At 42.3% G+C, this 19,395-nt stretch overlaps 1 protein-coding gene across 2 annotated transcripts in view; it reads left to right on the top strand.

Annotated features, from left to right (window-relative positions):
• LOC113409629 (A disintegrin and metalloproteinase with thrombospondin motifs 18-like) overlaps positions 1-19,395 on the top strand; it is a 104,204-nt gene that overhangs the window by 67,205 nt on the left and 17,604 nt on the right. For both annotated transcript variants that reach the window (XM_026663765.1, XM_026663766.2), the window contains 3 exons: positions 2,838-2,968; positions 3,101-3,224; positions 4,938-5,182. In XM_026663765.1, coding sequence (XP_026519550.1) covers positions 2,838-2,968; positions 3,101-3,224; positions 4,938-5,182 — 500 coding nt within the window. The remainder of the gene's footprint in view (positions 1-2,837; positions 2,969-3,100; positions 3,225-4,937; positions 5,183-19,395) is intronic.

The raw sequence follows: 19,395 nt of genomic DNA, 5'->3' as shown, positions 1-19,395 counted from the left end.
AGTAATTATATCTCACTGACTGACTGGCTATTCCCTGCCCCTTGTATACCTATGAGGGGATGGCTGACAACATTCTAGGTTTACTCCTGTGGGAATTCTGCACCACTGCGCATGCACAGAATTCATGTCCCCCAGAGATTTCTTTGCTTTCCCACAGAAAAATGACTTTCTGACAGGGAAGCAGCAAGAGCAGTCACGCACCACTCCCTATCAGCACAGGTACAATGTTTCAGGCACCCAGAGCAGCCGGCAGAGAGGTAAATCACCACGGGGCTGGGGACACCCCAGCCAGGGGCTCCTACCCTGAGCCAGGATCAGCTGCTAGTCCTGGCTGGGCTGGAGAGGATGGGACTTCCTCTTCCCCTGCAAGGAGTGGCTGGGGCTATGACAGACCCACCCCCAGAAATCTCCCTCAGCTGCAGGACGCTCAGCATCCACCCCTGCTAAGCCTCAACCGGTACATCCAGAACCCCCTAGCCCTCCATACCTGAACCTCAACCCAATGAACCTCAACCCCTGCACCCAGATCCCCCTACCTCTGGACCACCCACCACTGCACCACCCCCTGCACCACCCTGAGCCCCCACATCCAGACCCCCACACTACTGACCACCAACTAGCTGCACCCAGACCCCCACCCCACCAAGCCCCTCTCCCCCACACCCAGACCCCTCCACTGAGCCTCAACAACCTTCACCTGGAACCCCCTGCAGAGTCCCATTACCCCTGCACCTGGAACCCTCCAACGAGCCTCTGTGCATCCAGATCCCCCCACACCTAGACCCCCCGTGAGCTGCCTGCACCCAGATTGTCCCACACAGAATCCTCTCACCCCACATCTGGATCCCCACACACTCCACACTTGGATCCTGCCTGGTTGAGCCTACCTGCCTCACACCTGGTGAACACCTGGACATGGCCCCAGGGTGTTTCTGGGGTAGGCCCAGGTCTTGTGCTGTGTCAGGGTCAGGTGCAGCCTCACCGCTGAGTCCGTGTCCTGGGGGTGGAGAGGGCTGCAGGGTGATCTTCCACCTTCATGCAGCCAGTGGCCTGTGCTCCCCATTGCCATGCTGGAGCCTCCGAATTGATTTATTGACAAATAAAACTTGCAGAATTTTGAAATATTGTGTGCAGAATTTTAATTTTTTTGGTGCAGAATTTTTAATTTTTTGGTGCAGAATGCCCTCAGGAGTAGAGGTGTGAGGAAAATGTAGTTCTCAGAAAGTCTGGAAGGTTCCATGAGATTCTACAAAGGTCCCTAAAATTCTAGGAGGTTAGTGAAAAATGAATCCAAATATGGAACACCTGAAACATATTACTTCAAACATTCTATTTTCCCTTTTGTAGCTAACAAAGCCCGCTGTCCCCCCCTCCAGCCCAGCACCCCAGGTGGTCACATGGGTCACCTGCCCCTAAATCTGGTGCTGGTTGTGTGGATCGCTTTGGGGGGGAAAATGTCTTTTGAATTGAAATGCCAGCCCGCAGTCTTAGCTTCCAAATAGGCTGATCATTTGTGCCAACTTACATGCTCTCTGTTTTTAATTGAAAAGTTAAATGAAAATATTACAAATCCCCAGCCAATCTTTCTTAATAAAAAATGAAACTTGAAACTGTGGACAAGTGGCTCTGAAATTTGAAGCCACATCAGCAACAGAGGTTGGAGAGACTGAAGCAGAGCTAATGGAATTTACATGTTTTCATAATGGTATTGGATTTTAATTATATGTCCATGTGGATTGCCAAATCCATGTGTTAATTTAAAATAACAACCTATAACCTATCGTATTTGTCTGTTCTACCCATTCTGGGGTCCTAAAGACATGATAAACCACTCAAGCACGATCCTTATGGTTTCAGTTGTCACCAAGACTGCAGGGTGGAATTCAAGCATTATAGGTGTATAATAAACATCCCATTAAACCCTAATATGAGTTAGATCAATACAGTCACACAGGAAATTCTAATAACCCACCATAGTTATACACTATACAATAACTTTTCCTGACTGACCACATCACATACAGAGTTCATAAAATGTATGCATAGCTGCATAGCAGCTCCATGTCTATCACAATAGTACGTTGTACCTCATTGTGTAGAACATAAGAACAGCCATACTAGGTCAGACCAATGGTCCATCTAGCCCAGTATCCTGTCTTCTGACAGCGGCCAATGCCATGTGCCCCAGAGGGAATGAACAGAACAGGCAATCATCGAGTGATCCATCCCTGGTTGTCCACTCCCAGCTTCTGGCAGTCAGAGGCTAGGCATACCCAGAGCATCGGATTGCATCCCTGACCATCTTGGCTAATAGCCATCCATGGCCCTATCCTCCATGAACTTATCTAATTCTTTTTTGAACCCCATTATAGGTTTACCCTTCACAACATCCCCTGGCAATGAGTTCCACAGGTTGACTGTGCGTTGTGTGAAGTAGTACTTTCTTTTGTTTGTTTTAAACCTTCTGCCTATTAATTTCATTGGGTGACCCCTGGTTCTTGTGTTATGTGAAGTACATAACACTTCCTTATTCTCTTTGTCCACACCATTCATGATTCTGCCATGTCTCCCCTTAGTCTCCTCTTTTCCAAGCTGAAAAGTCCCAGCCTTTTTAATCTCTCCTTATATGGAGAAGCTGTTCCATACCCTTAATCATTTTTGTTTCTCTTCTCTGCACCTTTTCCAATTCTAATATAATCTTTTTTGAGATGGGTCGACCAGAACTGCATGCAGTATTCAAGGTGAGGGTGTACCATGGATTTATATAGTGGCATTATGATATTTACTGTTTTATTATCTATCCCTTTCTTAATCTACTTGTCTCTTCATGTTTTCAGAGGAAGATAGATGTAAATTGTACTGCACAGCTGAAGACTTTGACTTTTTCTTTGCAATGTCCAGCAAAGTGAAAGATGGAACCTTATGCTCCCAGAACAAATATGATGTTTGCATTGACGGAATTTGTGAAGTAAGATAAACTGAAGTTTCTTTCAGTAACAATGTCATTTTTAAGTGAACAATTGACTCCTTAATAGAAAATGCAGCTGTTACTTGAAATTCCCTTGTGTCTGAGTCCTTCACTTCTGCCTTTTGCTTTCAGCAAGTAGGGTGTGATCGTGGACTTGGTTCAAAAGCTGCTTTGGATGCCTGTGGAGTTTGTAAAGGAGATAATTCAACATGCAAGTTCTTTAAAGGCCAGTACTTGATCCAGCACAAAGCTAATGGTAAGGAAAGCTGTTCCACATGATCATCAACTCATTGCTCAGCTGGATCTCCATGTAGTATATATGACTCTTCGCTCATTAGGTCAGTGGCTCAAGGTCCAGATGTAAACTGAAACTCACGGGGAGAGTGAGAGGAGAGTTCATATCTCCGCTGTTCCTAGGCTACAAGAAAACTATGACCATAAATTTTCCTTAGTTAAATAGCAAGTATTTTATTGTTACTTAAGCCACTTTCCACACTCACCGGTTTTTTAAAGCAGTGGTGGGCAACCTGCGGCCCATCAGGGTAATCCGCTGGTGGGCCGTGAGAGAATGTTTACACTGACCGTCCGCAGGCATGGCCGCCAACAGCTCCCAGTGGTCGCGGTTCGCCGTTCCTGGCCACTGGGAGCTGCGGGAAGTGGCGGCCAGTATGTCCCCGCGGCCTGCGCCATTTCCTGCAGCTCCCGTTGGCCGGGAATGGCGAACTGCGGCCACTGGGAGCTGCGGGCGGCTGTGCGTGCGGACAGTTAATGTAAACAAACTGTCTTGTGGCCCGCCAGTGGATTACCCTGATGGGCAGTGTGTGGCCCGCGGGCCGCAGGTTGCCCACCACTGGTTTAAAAGGAAGAGGGTTTAAGGTCGCAGGTGAGTGAAAAATATCTGAATTATTTTGTCTTGAATGAGATTGTGGAAGATATAAAAAGTTGTTCATAGACTAATGACAAACATGCAGGTGCTTCTTGTTCTATTAGGAACCAGAAAGAATTTATATATATTTTGTTATGTACGTTGATTGGAACCTTTCAGCTGGGTTCTGTGGATGGGCCAGTATTTAGTGTGCAAGTCTGGGACTCAGGAAAGTCATCTTCAGTTGAGAGAGGAAGGATGGGCCAGTGGTTAAGATCCTAGTGGAGGGGTTGGGGAAACCCAGGTTGAATTCTTTCCTCCCCCACAGACTTCTTATGTGACTTTGGGCAAGTCACTTAGTCTCCCTTAGTTTTGCCATGTGTGAAATGGGGATGATAGCACTTCCCTATCTCACAGGCATGTTGTGAGGCTAACTACATTAAAATTGTGAGGTGGTCAGATGGGACCATGTCAGTAAGTAACAAGATGTAGAGATATAGCATTCAAATGGCCTGAGCAATTACAGAAGCAATAAGCCACTGGGACTTTATAGACCAAGTGAGTTGTAGTGTGTGGCCAGATTGCAAATGGGTGAAATTTTGGGTGAGGGCCAAGCATAAATCCTTACTGTATGCATAGGTAAAACACAAATTCATTCCAATTGAAACGGCGTGTCTATAAGGCAGATCCCCAATAACTGGAAGATCTAGTTCTGTATAAGACCTTGCACAAACTCTCTGCATCTTGTTGCATTTCACCCCAAAAGTGTATTGGTCCTGTTATATTATAGGTATTACAGAGAAAACCTGGTAAAACAACTGAAACAGATTGATTGTTCCTGATATGTATTAAAAAAGAATTTGATTTTTCTTGTCTTCAGTCAAGAAGAAAAAAATAATAGAATTCCAGGGACTCATTCACCCACTGAGTTGCTCTAATTATAAGCTGGTGTAGAACCTTTAAAATCAATGTTACACCATCATAAATCTAAAGCAACAATTTGATGGATCAGGACCGCTGTCTATATAGTCCCTGGTTTACTCAAAATAGGGAACTTTGTTTTATTACAATTGGGAAAAATATTGCTTAATTCTTTCATTGTAGACTATTATCCAGTGGTCATCATTCCAGCAGGAGCACGTAGTATTGAAATCCAGGAACTGCACATCTCCACCAGCTATCTTGCAGTGCGCAACCTGAATAAGAAGTATTATCTAACAGGGGACTGGACAATTGACTGGCCAGGAAAGTTCTCCTTTGCTGGGACAGTTTTTGATTATCAACGCTCTTTTAGTCATCCAGAGAGTCTATATGCAGCAGGGCCAACTAATGAGACGCTAGTCTTTGAAGTAAGCTTTCTTCTGTTTATTCTATCATTGATGTCTATTACAGAATTAGCCATGACAGCTTTAGCTCAGTGCTGTAGCTCTCAGACAGATTAAAGAATAGCATTGAGTCATGGTACTATTCAGACTTAATTGTATAGTCATGCTAGACTGAAAGGCCTTTCACCAGTGTGTCGAGGTCTGGGATTTAGTAAACTGTCACAAGGCTAGTGAAAAGGAAAATGTGTAAAACGCACTACACAGCATTATTTCTCAGTTGCCACACAATTGTAATGGAGATTATAGGTTCATTCAATAAATGTTATACAATAAAATTCAGTGACGTGCAAACTAAATACCAAACAGCATGGTAAAGCGTAAGAGCCACATTTTCAAATATTTCTTCTGAAGCTATATGCACATACAGGCTTTTGTGCATGTGGATTAGGTCATTGATTGTCTAAACACTACTCGTGGGTGCCTATGCAATTTCCATTCATGCAGTTTTGTAGCTAACACCATGTGGGAAAGAGGGTGAAAAAAAGATTTTTCACAATCAAGTCATTATCGCCTGGTCTGTCTGCCACGTGTCCTGAGTCAGAGATCAGTGCAGCAGAAAGTGAACTTAGTGCTCATATCATTTTTGGTTTGGTTTCGTTTTAGAATTGCAGCACTTTTGCTCTGGGTAAGGAAAATCCTTTTCCTACCGAGTTGCTTTACCAGACTTTCCTTTAATGTGTCCCAGAACACTTGATGGCCAACTGCTAGTTGATGATAGTTACAGAGGCCCTAGCTACATTATTTTCTCTCTTTCCCTGGAAATCTCTGACAACTCTCTGGAACCTCCAGCTTGTCCATTTGGCATGTTTTGACTCATCCTTCACTGTCAGAGAGGGGAAGCAGCTCTTCCCCTAGGGAATTCAACTCTTTCCCACCCCGTGCACTAGTGCTCAGATTAGATCACTACCAAATGCATTATTTTGCCTTCAGTGCACATGTGGAGGATGACGTTCAGTGTTGTACATCTTTCTCTGAGGCAGCCGTGTCTGGTCCTACACTCCATTACATTCAAAATACTTGTAATTTGAAAAAAGTGGTATCCTGCTGAAACCTTGCAGCGATGATTAACAAGTCTAGAGCTTCACATCTCACCTCTCCTTCATTCCTTTGTGCAGTAAAATGAAGCCACAATAAAGTCTCTTTACACCACAGTGTGAAATTTCTGCTTTCTTGGCTTCGTTCAGTATTAGCCAGACCTTTACATTTATTTAGTATAGTTTTTATCTGGAATATTTAATAGTTGAGTTAAGTCTTACTTAGTCTTTAAGGCTCTAATTCAGGGAAATATTTAAGTCTGTGCTTAATTTTGTCCTTAAATCCCATTGAAGCCAATTGAAGCCAATGGGATTTAAGCCTGTGTCTGAGTGCTTTGGTTTGGGAGGGATTGCTGAAGGGGGCCAAAAGCATTTTCTTATATTACAATATATCTTGATATTTTGTGCTTTTTAAAAGCTACTAATTTCTTTCATTCTCTGTATGTTTGTCTATTGACATGAACGTTTTAGCCTTAGGAGTGAAACGTTTCAGACGCGAAGCCTGGTCTGTGCAGTCATGTCCAAAATAGCCTTATACCAAAGCTACTAGTATATGTACAAATACTAAGAAATAGTACACTGAAATCTTGGGAATCTAATTCATTATAATGCAGTGTAATTTGAGCTATATTGTTATAACCCTGAAGACAGAAGTATGAATAGTAAATTGACATAGAAAGTGACCTGTTTTGTTGCAGATTATGCAAATACTCTGCAAAAATATATTTTAAAAACCTGGTTTTAATGCCAGATAATGCGTCTATTTTCATCCTATCAAATTATGCTGAAGAGCTTCACTTAGGTTTAACATTTAACTTCAGGCTATTGCTCCTATGAGAGCTTATTTAAACTTCCCATGTATTTTTATTGAAATACCTACACTACTAGCATTGGCAACCAGGGATTTTAATGACTAGAAAAGTTACAGTGCATGTAGGGCTATGTATTCCAAAAATATATAATCTATGGACTGTTGTTAATATATATATATATTTACTCTCTATAATTTAAGTGACATTCAATGGACTTTATTCTTAAGCAATGCGAAGCATGTTGCTTTCAAAGAGGTATACTATTTTGGCTCCATCAATTACTCTAAGCTATGAAAAAGCCAATCCAAAATATAAACAAACACAAATCCATTATTAGAAACCAAGCGTGCTCCTAAAATGTAACATGACAATTTACTATTTCAGTACAAATGATGAAGCAGATCCTGCTTCAACTATGAATACCTAAGATAGGCAGACAGCATATCACAAGCTTGGGGGCCCAACCCTGCCAACATTTTTCTCACAAGGGTAGTTTTTATTTCCATTAAATAAGCATTTGTAGGATCAGGCCCTTATATATTGACAACTTTTTGTCTAGAAAATTGAGTGTTCTTTTTAAAATGTATATGATACTTTATATACAGTGGTGTTGTAGCCATGTCAGTCCCAGGATATTAGCGAGACAAGGTGGGTAAGGTAATTTCTTTTATTGGACCAACTTCTGTTGGTGAGAGAGACCAGCTTTCAAGCTACACAAAGCTCTTCCTCAGATCTGGGAAAGGTACTCAGACCTTTCCCAGACCTGAGGAAGAGCTCTGTGTAGCTCGAAAGCTGGTCTCTCTCATCAACAGAAGTTGGTCCAATAAAAGAAATTACCTTACCCACCTTGTGTCTATGATGCTTTATTATTGTCAGTATTCTTCCAAGACCCAAGAGCAATTCAATTACTAGTTTCTGGAGAAGATTTCTGTAGGAGGGCACAATGGGTGCTCTTGTAAAAACCCACAGTGCATGTATTACTGGCATTTGCATGTATAAATTGAGTAAATGTATGCACATATAAAGGAGTGAGGTTCCTACATCTGTGCATGCCAATGCAAGGTTTTGTGAGTGCACCAGTTGCATCTTCAGTATGATCCTTTGCATAGTAGATCCAGATTGCTTGAGTTTACTTATCTGTGCATTCCAGCACTCTCCAAAATGTCTCTATGAGATCCAGTTTGTACAGCATGAACCATGTTTTAAGAGATGGGAAGGTGATTGAAACAAGATGAATTCATATTACATTTTTTGTTTGCTGACAATTTTTAAGATCCCTGGATTGTTTTTCTGTCACATACATACATTGTTTCCTTTTTACTTTCAGGAGATAAAGTATTAAAAATCACTGAAGGCCACATTAAGGAATTACCACATTCCCTCAGTAAGGGGCATCACACACTTGCACAATTTGGTCCATAGTTCTCCTTCTTCCTCTAAACGGGAAGTATCTGGGATCAGCCCTTTATCCCATTACCTTAACCTGTGCCTGCCTGGCTGTGCTGGCTGCAGCCCTGTGGGGCCAGATAAAGGTTCCATCCACTCCTTGCCCCTGCCGCCTCATTCCCCGTTTATCTATTTAGATAAGGAGTAGCAGAAATGTGGATGCTGCTCTCCCCTTCCCTTGTGATGTGCAAGGAAGCAAATGGGACCTTATGCCTCCTTACTTCCCTGCCTGGATACATTAAACAGTGACAATCTTGCCCTAAGATTCCACTAAATATTTCATGAAAAATGCACCTAAGGGATTTTGGTTTTCCAAAATCAGACTTCAGCTGAGCACCTCATTTAATCTAAAACTTTACAGTATTCATTAAAATACTATTCAAAAATTGGTGTAAGGCAAGAAAAGCATGATGCAGCGCTTTTCATATTTATATTGGAATATTACAAATATATATATAATTATGGGAATCAGTCATACCAAGGAAGACAAATGGGAGTGAATCTATAATTTAGCTGGGTTGCGGGGGGAAAAATACGAACTTGCATGGCCAACTATTTTTTGGTGGAAGAGAATAAAATTGTGATGAGAACAAGGAATGAAATGCATGAGGGCAGTGGTGTTTCATTACACGCTTTGTTAAATTTGCAAGAGCTCAATGAGATTTCAAAATCCACCAGAGCTTTTCCAGATAGGGCAGTGCGTGGAATCTCAGGTGGTAAAGTGCGGCAGTTACTCTGTTATGCCAGTGCTTCTTGGAATCAGTGCAAAGTCCTGAAGTTACAGCTAGTAATATTTATAGTCTGCTGATTGTGGGTTTACAGAAGCCAATGAAAACTGAAACAACAAAAGCCCAGATTCACTGTGGATTCACAACCTAGTTCCCCAAATGGCCAGATTTTGGCTGGATGAAAAAATAGACAAAGCTTTATGGTGGTAGAAATGTGATAGTTAAATGATAATCTGGGATCAGGAATTAATACTAGGCTTTTAACATATGGTTTTGGTAAGGCAATTGTGTCATCTTAAGTGGAGACATACTAGAATATTTTTAAATGAAGTTCAATGCTCGACACTATTACATTTGTCTGAGATTCAGACATAGGTAATTTAAGGTCACCTGGTTTCAATTTAAAGAAGTTGTCAGCGTTTTTCAAAGAATTTAGCAAGGGATTTAGCTCAAGAAAGAACTTATTGTGGGTTCAACACTCCGTTTGCCCAGTCTTGGAAATCAGGCCTGACAATGGTGGGAAGTAAGCATTGAAAATATGTTCTCCGTATTAGGTTAGCATCAGTAAGCAAAACAGCAAGGAGAACTTGGTCATCAAAAATGATGCAGGTTTCCAAAGGAGCTTGCAATGGGTCACTGACTTCCAGTGGTTCAAAACACTCAGTCACTCTCCACCATTGGCTAGAATTGTGGGTAAGGGTTTAAACTAAATGCCACTATTTAGTGGGAAATTTATCATAGATGTGAGAGAATAAAGTAGCTTGACCATGGATGGATAAATTGATTGGAATTCAAGATAATGTGATAACACATTTGCCTATTTATCAGTTAAATGTGCTACCATATCATCTGCTTTATATCCATATGTGAAAGCACAGTGACTTTCTCAGGATGATATGACATAAAATAATTGGGAACCTTAAAGTCTTCAGCAAACATACCTGAGATATTGAATCAAGGAAAAAATGAAAACGCTGTGAAAGAAGATGGGTTTCAACAGCAATAAGTAGCAGATGGATGGGATGTTTTACAAAGAGGCAAACATTCACAGGAAGAGAAGGTGAATGTAGCTTCAAAGCAGGAAAAGATGTCTAATTAAAACCAGTAAATCACTTCCTCTTTGTTGGATGGGGAAAAGGGAAAGGAAGCCAGGTGGAACGACTTTACTGATTATCTAGCTGCCACAGGGAGACAGCCAGGTTGCAGTTATAAAGCGTTACATTTGTTATTAGCTACTAGATGATAAATTTGTATTGATTTCCCCTAAAGAGAAAGTGAGTTGAAGAGAGCAGAGATGTGCTTATAAGATACAGATGTAGATCCTACATAAGGGATAAAAGGATCCCGCTTTAGTGAAAAGAGATTAGCTGGACAGTATCCCTTGAAATCTTGCATTTAGCATGTGAACAGTAGAAAGAAGGAGACACAATAACAAAAGAGGATAAATCTGAAACAGCTGCAAGTAGGAATGAAATCATACAGGACTTTCCAAGGATACCTCTTGTTGATTTTTAAATGACCTTAGAGGAATTGGCGGAAGAGTCCTGATTTCTCACAAGCTAATTGTAAGATATTATGATGCCGTCTAGAAATTTTTAAAAGGATATAAACCCTTGTGTTTCACAGCTTAAGCCAACCACCAAATGACAGGTGGAAGAAAGACCCTTCCCCTTCTGTAGTTGTCCACTCCAGGGTACTTGTGCTTTCCTCTGAATCATCTGGTATTAGCCACTCTCAGAGACAGGGAACTAGATGGACCACTCCAGTATGGCGTTCCTGTATTCCTAATAGGTTTTTTTGGCAGACTCCCCCAGCATACAGTACATGAGATTCTAGTCTCCTTTACACCGGTGAAAACAGAGTAAATTCTGTAGAAATCAGTGGAATAACTCAAGATTTATCGAGGTGTAAATGAAATCAGAATCTGGCTCGGTATATTGAAAATTAACAGGAAGTAAAGTTTTTTTGTATAACTAAGCTGCCAAAGAAATGTATTCGATTTGTAACCTACTAGGAATGCCAGTCCATTAAATGTCAGATTGGTTCATGATAGGTGAAAACTGCAACGATCTTTCCAAGAACTCCACCAGTTCAACAAGATACTAATTTTCCCCACACAGAAGCCTGCAGACTTATTGGTCTACCATCACTGGTGATACCTCACCTATAGAAATGACCAGTCAGTCCCAGACATGGAAGTGACCACAAAAATCTGGATCCATACTTAAAACTTCTCAAAACTTGGGTGAGGTAGGATTCAGCATTTTGATTCAAGCCCATCTTTGAACATTACACAGATGCAGTATGAGAAAATATCAAAAATATTTAGTGATGCTTGCTGGTTCTAAACAGTTGACAAAATGAATGATTATTTCCGTAAAGGGCAGGTAGGCAATAACTAGCATGATAGCTTTATTTGGTCCTTGTTTTAAAATATATTTATTTCTAATTACAACTTTTGTCTACCGGCCCTTCACAGAAATAATCATAGTTTTCTCGACTAGCTACAAGCACCATTTTAAGTTGTCTTGTATATCATGCACTGTCAGGCTTTTATCTTAAGTCAATGAAATTAATAAATATATTACCAGTGGCTTAATTTATGCTTGTTACATGAAAACCCAGTTTAAAACTAAAAAAGCCAGTCATAAAAAGGATGTGTTGATAGGCATTTAAAAGGTTTGACTCACAAATTTAGGTATTACATGGGAAACCTGGGATAGCAATGAAAAAAGGGCCTTAAACAGAGAAGCAGATGCACAGCTGGTTTAGAAAATTTATTGTTTTAGCTTTGAAATCAAAATTAGCAGCAAAAGAAAAGGTTTATTTACTCAAGAGAATTCAATTTATCCATTGTTTTAACATTTTATGCCCTAAGCAAAAGCTGCAGTTCTCTTTCTTCAGAATAGATTTGGCAGATTCCAGCCATAGAGCCTGTGGTTTTCAGACTCAAGAAGCTGTAAATTTTATAACTCTGCGCCCTGCGGTCCGAGCTGCTGAGTGTTGTGTCTGAAGTCAGGTGGTTGGTGTGTTAAAGGTAGACATTAAACAGTTCTACAGAGGACCTGGAAATGTTTAAGAAGGTTGTTTGCCAGCTGTAAATTTGGGAGCAAATGCCAGTTGGCTGAAAAGTCTCTGGAATGAGTCCAGTTAAGTAGACTGAAGCTGGAGGTCTTTCCAAATTTGTAGGTCTAACAACTTGGCTATATATGCAGACTTTAAATATTGGGTTATTAAGGAAGGGCTTTATAGTGAACGTTTGAAAATATGACAGAAGAGCTATGTATATGCTTGTTTCTTTGGCAAATTGCAACTTTCCTTGAGGATAACTTAGATGAACATTACACAATACGTTTAACATGAATGCCATGGAATATAAATTATATTTATGCAATTTTCAGTTGTGCAATACCTGGTCCGCAATATTTTAATACAGCTAGATTATGTCCCCTGTTACTAGGCTGAGCAGGGGTAGAAGGAGGTATTAGGTCCCTCTCTCCCCTTGCTCAGCATACCCAGCTCTTACATCCAAATCTGATGCAGAATGCAGTCCCTGTTCTCCCAGTATCTCCTCCTGTGATCAAGTGATTAAGGAGGGTTCTAACTTATGCTGCTTACTGGCCAGAATAGCTGAGCAGGTATAAATAGGGAATTAACATGTAGCTTTTCACGGGCTGCAGTCATTTGTTCTCCTTTAGTCACCTTCCCCAACAGCTTCTCACACCTGTTTTTAAAACCATCAGCAGTCCAAGGCTGCATGTAAAAAAAAAGACTCATTTGCAAAAGCAAACATTTGTAGAAATAAATAATATGTAATTAGTATTGGCAATGCCACTTAGCATTAGGGTCCTATTGTGCTGGGCATTATATTATTACACAGTGGACATGATCTTGTGTCACTGGCACCTTTCCTCTTGCGGGAAGGTCAGACAAGGTATGCTATTGTTATAAAAGGGGCATAATGCCTTTATGAATCAATTTACATGTCATATTGCAGCATTTGGTCACCTGAGCAGGGTCACTGAATGGGCTAATCAGAGCTATCTCTGGAGACTGCAGTAAATATAAAACATCCCTACATGTAAGGTCTTTGGGGCAGGGACTGTCTTCTTTGTTTGTAAAACATGTAGCACAGAGGAGTCCTGGTTCATGACTGGAACACCTACATGCTACTGCAATAGAATTAATAAATAATAATAATTAGTATTATTGAACTGCTTTTGTATGCCAACAAATCCTTCACAGTAGCCTTTCAGTTTCTTTTATAGGCCAACCTGGTAGCAGTCAGTGGCCTGACATGACCCATTGTAATACCCTTACTCAGTTGCTTATATCTTTGCTAAACTTTAATCATTTGGGCTGAGGTTTCTACCTCAGGATTTGGGGGGGGGAAGGTTTGTGTTCTTTTTTGGAAAATTTCAGCCAAAAGAGTTTAGCCCAGGGGTCGACAACGTTTGGCACGCGGGCCAGTTTATTTACCTGCTGACGTGGCAGGTTCGGCCGATCGCGGGGTGGTGGGAAGCTGCGGCCAGCACATCCCTCGCCCGTGCCGCTTCTCGCCGCCCCCATTGGCCCGGGACGATGAACCGCGGCGAGTGGGGGCCGCGATTGGCCGAACATGCCACGTCAGCAGGTAAATAAACTGGCCCGGCCCGCCAGGGTGCTTACCCTGGCGAGCCGCGTGCCAAACGTTGCCAACCCCTGGTTTAGCCATTTCTGAGTGAGGATAGAGGCGGGGCGGGGAGGGGGGAGAATAATGTTTTGACCATGTTAAAATTTTTTGGTGACCTTTACTTGGAAAGCTGTAGCACTCCCAGGCTTTGGAGCAGGGATTTGAAATTTGGCATGGAGGGGGCCTTTATGTCAGGGATTTTCCCTGTGAAAATCTGCCCAAATTTGGCCAAGTTATAAACCTTTGAAAAAAAATCACAGTTTGTGCATGCGCAGAAGAGACTTGCCAGAGCACTGTAGCTAAATTCCCCAAAGATTCTGTCTGCACTGAGCATGCTTCAGCCAGGGCTGAATAGGACTTTCCCTGCAATTGTAGCTCTAGGATGCTGTGGGCGGGACATGAGCACCAGAACGGAGATCAGGATTCTCAATGTCCCCTTCTGATGCCCGGGCAGCAGCGTGGTCAGTCGCACATTCCCAGAACACCAGACATGGGGTGCTAGTGGACATGGCGTTGGCCTGCCCCTGCTGGCATGACCTCACACGCACAGTACATGCGAGGTCACACTGCACGAGGGATGCCATTTTAAAGACTGAGCATACCACTGGCATGGCCATGCACACATGCTGTGTAAGAGAGGTCATGGTGGCAGGGATGTGGGAGCGACACATCGTACATTATGGTGTCCCCCACGTCCGGTTTTGTCTCAGTACAGATGAAGGACAAATATTACAAAAGCAGGACTGTCTGGTTTAAGACTGGATGAATGGCCTGCCTACCAGGCAGTGAGAAGGAGGAAATTGCCTGATTCAAATGCAGATTGGACAAGATTCAGACCTGGAGTGGTGAGGGAAGTAGATTGACTCAGGGAGTCTGGGTGAACGGGAGGGAGACTGCAACTGGAGGTTGACAAGAGCGTGAAATTGGACATAGGAGTTGGGGTGGGGAGTAGACTGGGACTGGGAGTCAGTGAGGATGGAGAACATGGGTGAGGGCAACTGGAGGTTTGGGGGCAAAAGAGATTGAATAAGGAGCCTGGAGGGGAGAACTGGGAGTGGTTGAGCATCAAGACTGGGGACAAGAAGCCAGCAGGGCAGGAGGAACTGGGACTGGAATGAGAAGCCTGAGGAGTGGAGACTGGCACTGGCAGGGCCGGCTCTACTGTTTTTGCTGCCCCAAGCAGCGCTCCGAATTGCCGCCGCGGATGGTGGGGGCAGTCTGTGTGCCATTAGGGCGGCACGCGCGTTTCCGCAGCAGCGGCAGCTTCTGTCTTCAGCCGGAAGACAGAAGCCGCCGAATTGCCGCTGCGGGCAGCTGAACATAGAAGCTGCCGCCGAATTGCCGCCGCCGCAGAAACACGCGTGCTGCCCTAAGGGCACATAGACTGCCCCCGCTGTCCGCGGCGGCAATTTGGCGCGCTGCTTGGGGCTGCAAAAACACACGGACTGCCGCCCCTTGCAGATTGCCTCCCCAAGCACCTGCTTGGAATGCTGGTGCCTGGAGCTAGCCCTGGGCACTGGCCAAGTGAGGAGAATGGGACTGGGATGAGGAGCCAGAGGTGGGAAAGAGACAGGACTGGGACAGTGACAGGTTGGAGGGGATGGCTGAAGGGGTCAAGCTTGGGATAAATGGGCCCACTAGAGCACACTCCCTTGCAGAGGCTGGAATGGAACCCAAGATCCCTGCATCTCAATTCCTCTGCTGTCAGCAAATATTTGAGAAAACCACTGGAAAAGCTGTGTCTCTCATCCCTCTGTAGAGCTGGTCTACATAGCAATTCGCAACCTACTATACTCTGGTAGCTGAGGTGACAAGGATCTTTGTGGTGGATCTAAAGGTTCCAACCCTGCTGGTAGCTCATGCAGGTGTCAATATGATGCTACATGATAGAATTTGTTTATTCAGTTTGCTTTTTTAAAAACCTAGCAAATTATACACATCGACACATTACAATAGCATTATTAAGGTTGCAAAGTCAAGCACTTGAAAATTAGGAAATGCCAGAAATAAGGTTGCAACACTAATTTTTCCCTCCCGCACCCACCCCGTGCATGTGCATTATGATACAGTCTTTAATTATATGATCATATGCTATCTTTTGAAAGGACCCCTGCCTCATTCAGTGCACAGAATGGACCTGCTCTGGGGACAGAATAGGGCTGTACCGTGAAGGAACGTGTTGTCTGTAAGACTCCTGCTTTATTTGTTATAGAAGCTGGAAGGTGTGTAGTGAATGAAACAGGGCAGTGTAGGAAGAAAAGGGATGGTCTCACATTAAAGGCAGTAGAATGCTGCCCTGGAGAATTGGATTCTATCCCTGCCTGTGCCACAGAGTTACTGTGTGATGCTGGGCAAGTCACTTACACCAAACATTTCACAGGTGGCCACTAATGATGTGTTTCTCATTTTATGAAAGTCCAGCTTGAGACCATGTGGCTGATCTCTCTCCGCTGCAACTGAAGTCAATTGGAATTGTGCTTTCAACATATAAAGTGCTCTATGATACCCACAATGAAAAAATCAGGTCCTAAGCGTCTCACATCGGGCACCAAAAATTAATGGACATTTTTGACTTAAATCTCTCTGTGCATCAGATTCCTATCAGTAAAATGGGGATGATACCACCCTGTGATTTTACTGGGGTGTTGAGAAAATTATTTAATGTTTGTGAAGCACTCACATGCTATAGCTATAGAAAAGTCGATGACAAAATGAATAGTTCTGCCTTCTGAGCATGGTTTGATCATTGTGCAGTAAATAAGGCATGGAGCCAGACATTAAACAACAAGGATAAAACTAAATATAAAATAGTGGCTCATAAAGCAAACATCACCCATTGTGTGCACCAAAAAAGGCAGGGGTCCTGTGGACAAATAGTATGTGATCATGAAATTAAAGACTGTCTCATAATATATATGCATAGAAAGGCCAAATTAAGGTTACACAGACAACCTTAATTCTAGTATTTCCTAACTTTTGAGTGTTTGACTTTGCAGCCTGAATAACGTAGTTTTTCTGAGTATTATTACGAGAAGGTGACACTTGATTCTATCTTCATATATATATATATATATATATACTATAAACATTAATATTGACTATTCTTTAAAATGTGACAATGGATAATTACTTTAAATACTATTACACACATGCATACAAAATGTATCTTAGTGTTGTCATGAATCAAACTCATAGCCATATGTTGTTTCCACCACTGGTTTCACATAAAATACCCAAACTTAAACTCATCTGAGTATTAGGTGTTTTGTATCTGAATCTTGCAATAAACCAGAGTATGCTATTATTCTGCTGGATGAACATATTTTGCCTGTTACAGACCTGAACTCCTATATTCCCAGTTTGGATCAATATCAAGATTCACAGACCGAAATAAAATATCTGGCTAGTAGCAATGGAAAATATATCATCCATTTTTTTTTCTGCAGATGTAAATAGCACTCTGTCCAGATCCTTCATATGTTCAACGTTATTGCACTGGAGTTCATGTACATTCCTTCTAAATTTTTCACTGTCATGGGTCATTTCTTTTTTCCAATATATACATTTTCAGAATAGTTTAAATCCCTTGTCTTCCTTTAAAAAACTTTATTATGTTGCTCTTGATCATAAAAAGATAAAATAAAAGTTTGCTGCTGGTTTTTGAAACCCCTCCGTTTAGCAACGACTTCTACCTACATAGATCTACTTGTGCAGACATTTGGTGATACTGACTGCCCACCATATTTTACTAATGTCCCTGAAGTAAGTTATTAACATAGACTGGAATCCTATTTTAAACTGTAATGCTTATCAAAAACTGTGGTTAGGAAGTGAAGTTAACTGCACCTGCTCTATATCTTTGTAGTGGCCATGTTGTTCAAGGAATAAAACTTAATAGAACACTGTAATTTTAGAAGTATTACATGCGAGGCACAGTTTCTATTGAACATGGATATTAGTGTATTTTAGCTGCCAAAACTCCCCTATCTAAAAGAAATGTTATAAAATGGAAATTTCTGCTTCAATTCAAATTTGAGTTCAAATATGTGTCAGGCTTTTATGAAGCTTGTAATTTTTGTTGTTGTTGTTGTTGGAATGACTGCAGTAAATTTTACGAAGTTGTTCCCATGAAAGGTGCAATGTAATTCACCAGTAATATATTAAATATAGTGAAAACACACATTGAGGAGCACCACCAGCAGCCAGACCACCTGAATGAAGTGGCCACTGCATTATTATAATCAAAAGACATGTTTTCTATAAAATGTCTACTGTGGGCCAGGTCTTAGACCAAAAATAGGATGGGCGATATGCCAATGCACAAGGGAGCGATACAGACTTCCCCATCTTAGGCTAGGTCTACACTACCCGCCTGAATCAGCGGGTAGAAATCGACCTCTCGGGGATCGAATTATCGCATCCTGTTGGGACGTGACAATCGATCCCCGAATCGACGCTCTTACTCCACCAGCAGAGGTGGGAGTAAGCGCCATTGACGGGAAGCCGCGGAGGTCGATTTTGCCACCGTCCTTACAGCGGGGTAAGTCGGCAGCGATACGTCGAATTCATCGACCCCCCCCCCCTGTAGTGAGGACGTAGCCTTAGACATACTTGGGCAGATCCTTGGCTGGGGTAATTGTCATAGCTCCATTGACTTCAATCACCCTCTGCCGCACAGACTTCTCACCAGCAACTGCATTTGCTGTGGATTTACTGTGTGACTATAAGCATGCAGGAGTACCTGTTTAGCAGCAAAATAGCTATTTTGTGTCCCCAGGATCCAGAAGCAAGAGAGACATCTTCAACCACATCGACTCCAACCCTCACCCACATTCCTCCTTCACTCACTCAGACTCTATTTCAGCAAGGTATTTAGCACTGAAGCAATGGGACTTAAATGCCTTGCTGAATTGGAGTTCAATGCTGGAAAGGATCAGCTAGCTTAACATCCTGCATAGCACAGGACATTGAGTTTCACCCAGCATCAGAGCCTGTGGCTTCAAGCAAGCAGCTGAATCACCACAAGAAAAGTCCAGTACCCGTACAGAGCCCCAGTGGAGTCAGGGATCCATGTTTTAAAGAGGCATTTATTCTGAGTAGCCAAAGAACATGTGGGGCAAGACCATACTGAGAAAAATATTTGTCATGGTGCTCTTGGTGTCACCTCATACTAGCAGATGCTATTTCCACTTCCTGAACCTGATCTAACTCCCACTGAACTCAATGGGCTCTTTCCATTGACTTCCAAGGGTGTTGAATCAGGGCCCACATTGCATGCACTATTCCACTGTGTTCCCTGTTACATGAAGTGCCATCCCCGCCAAGGTTTGGAACCAGGACATTTCAGTGTTACAAAGGTGCATTGTATCCGCAGGAGTTAGTTCTGAATACTCTTTCAGAAATGTAACATGTATAAAAATACTCCATATAGACATCTTTAAACTTTCTCAGCTACCTTAGGTCTTCCAGAATTTGCATATTTTTA

The sequence above is a fragment of the Terrapene carolina genome, unplaced genomic scaffold (genome assembly GCF_002925995.2).
Source record: "Terrapene carolina triunguis isolate 2854851 unplaced genomic scaffold, T_m_triunguis-2.0 Scaffold33911, whole genome shotgun sequence".
Taxonomy (NCBI): Eukaryota; Metazoa; Chordata; order Testudines; family Emydidae; genus Terrapene; species Terrapene triunguis.
This window is presented reverse-complemented; position numbering and strand designations above follow the sequence as displayed.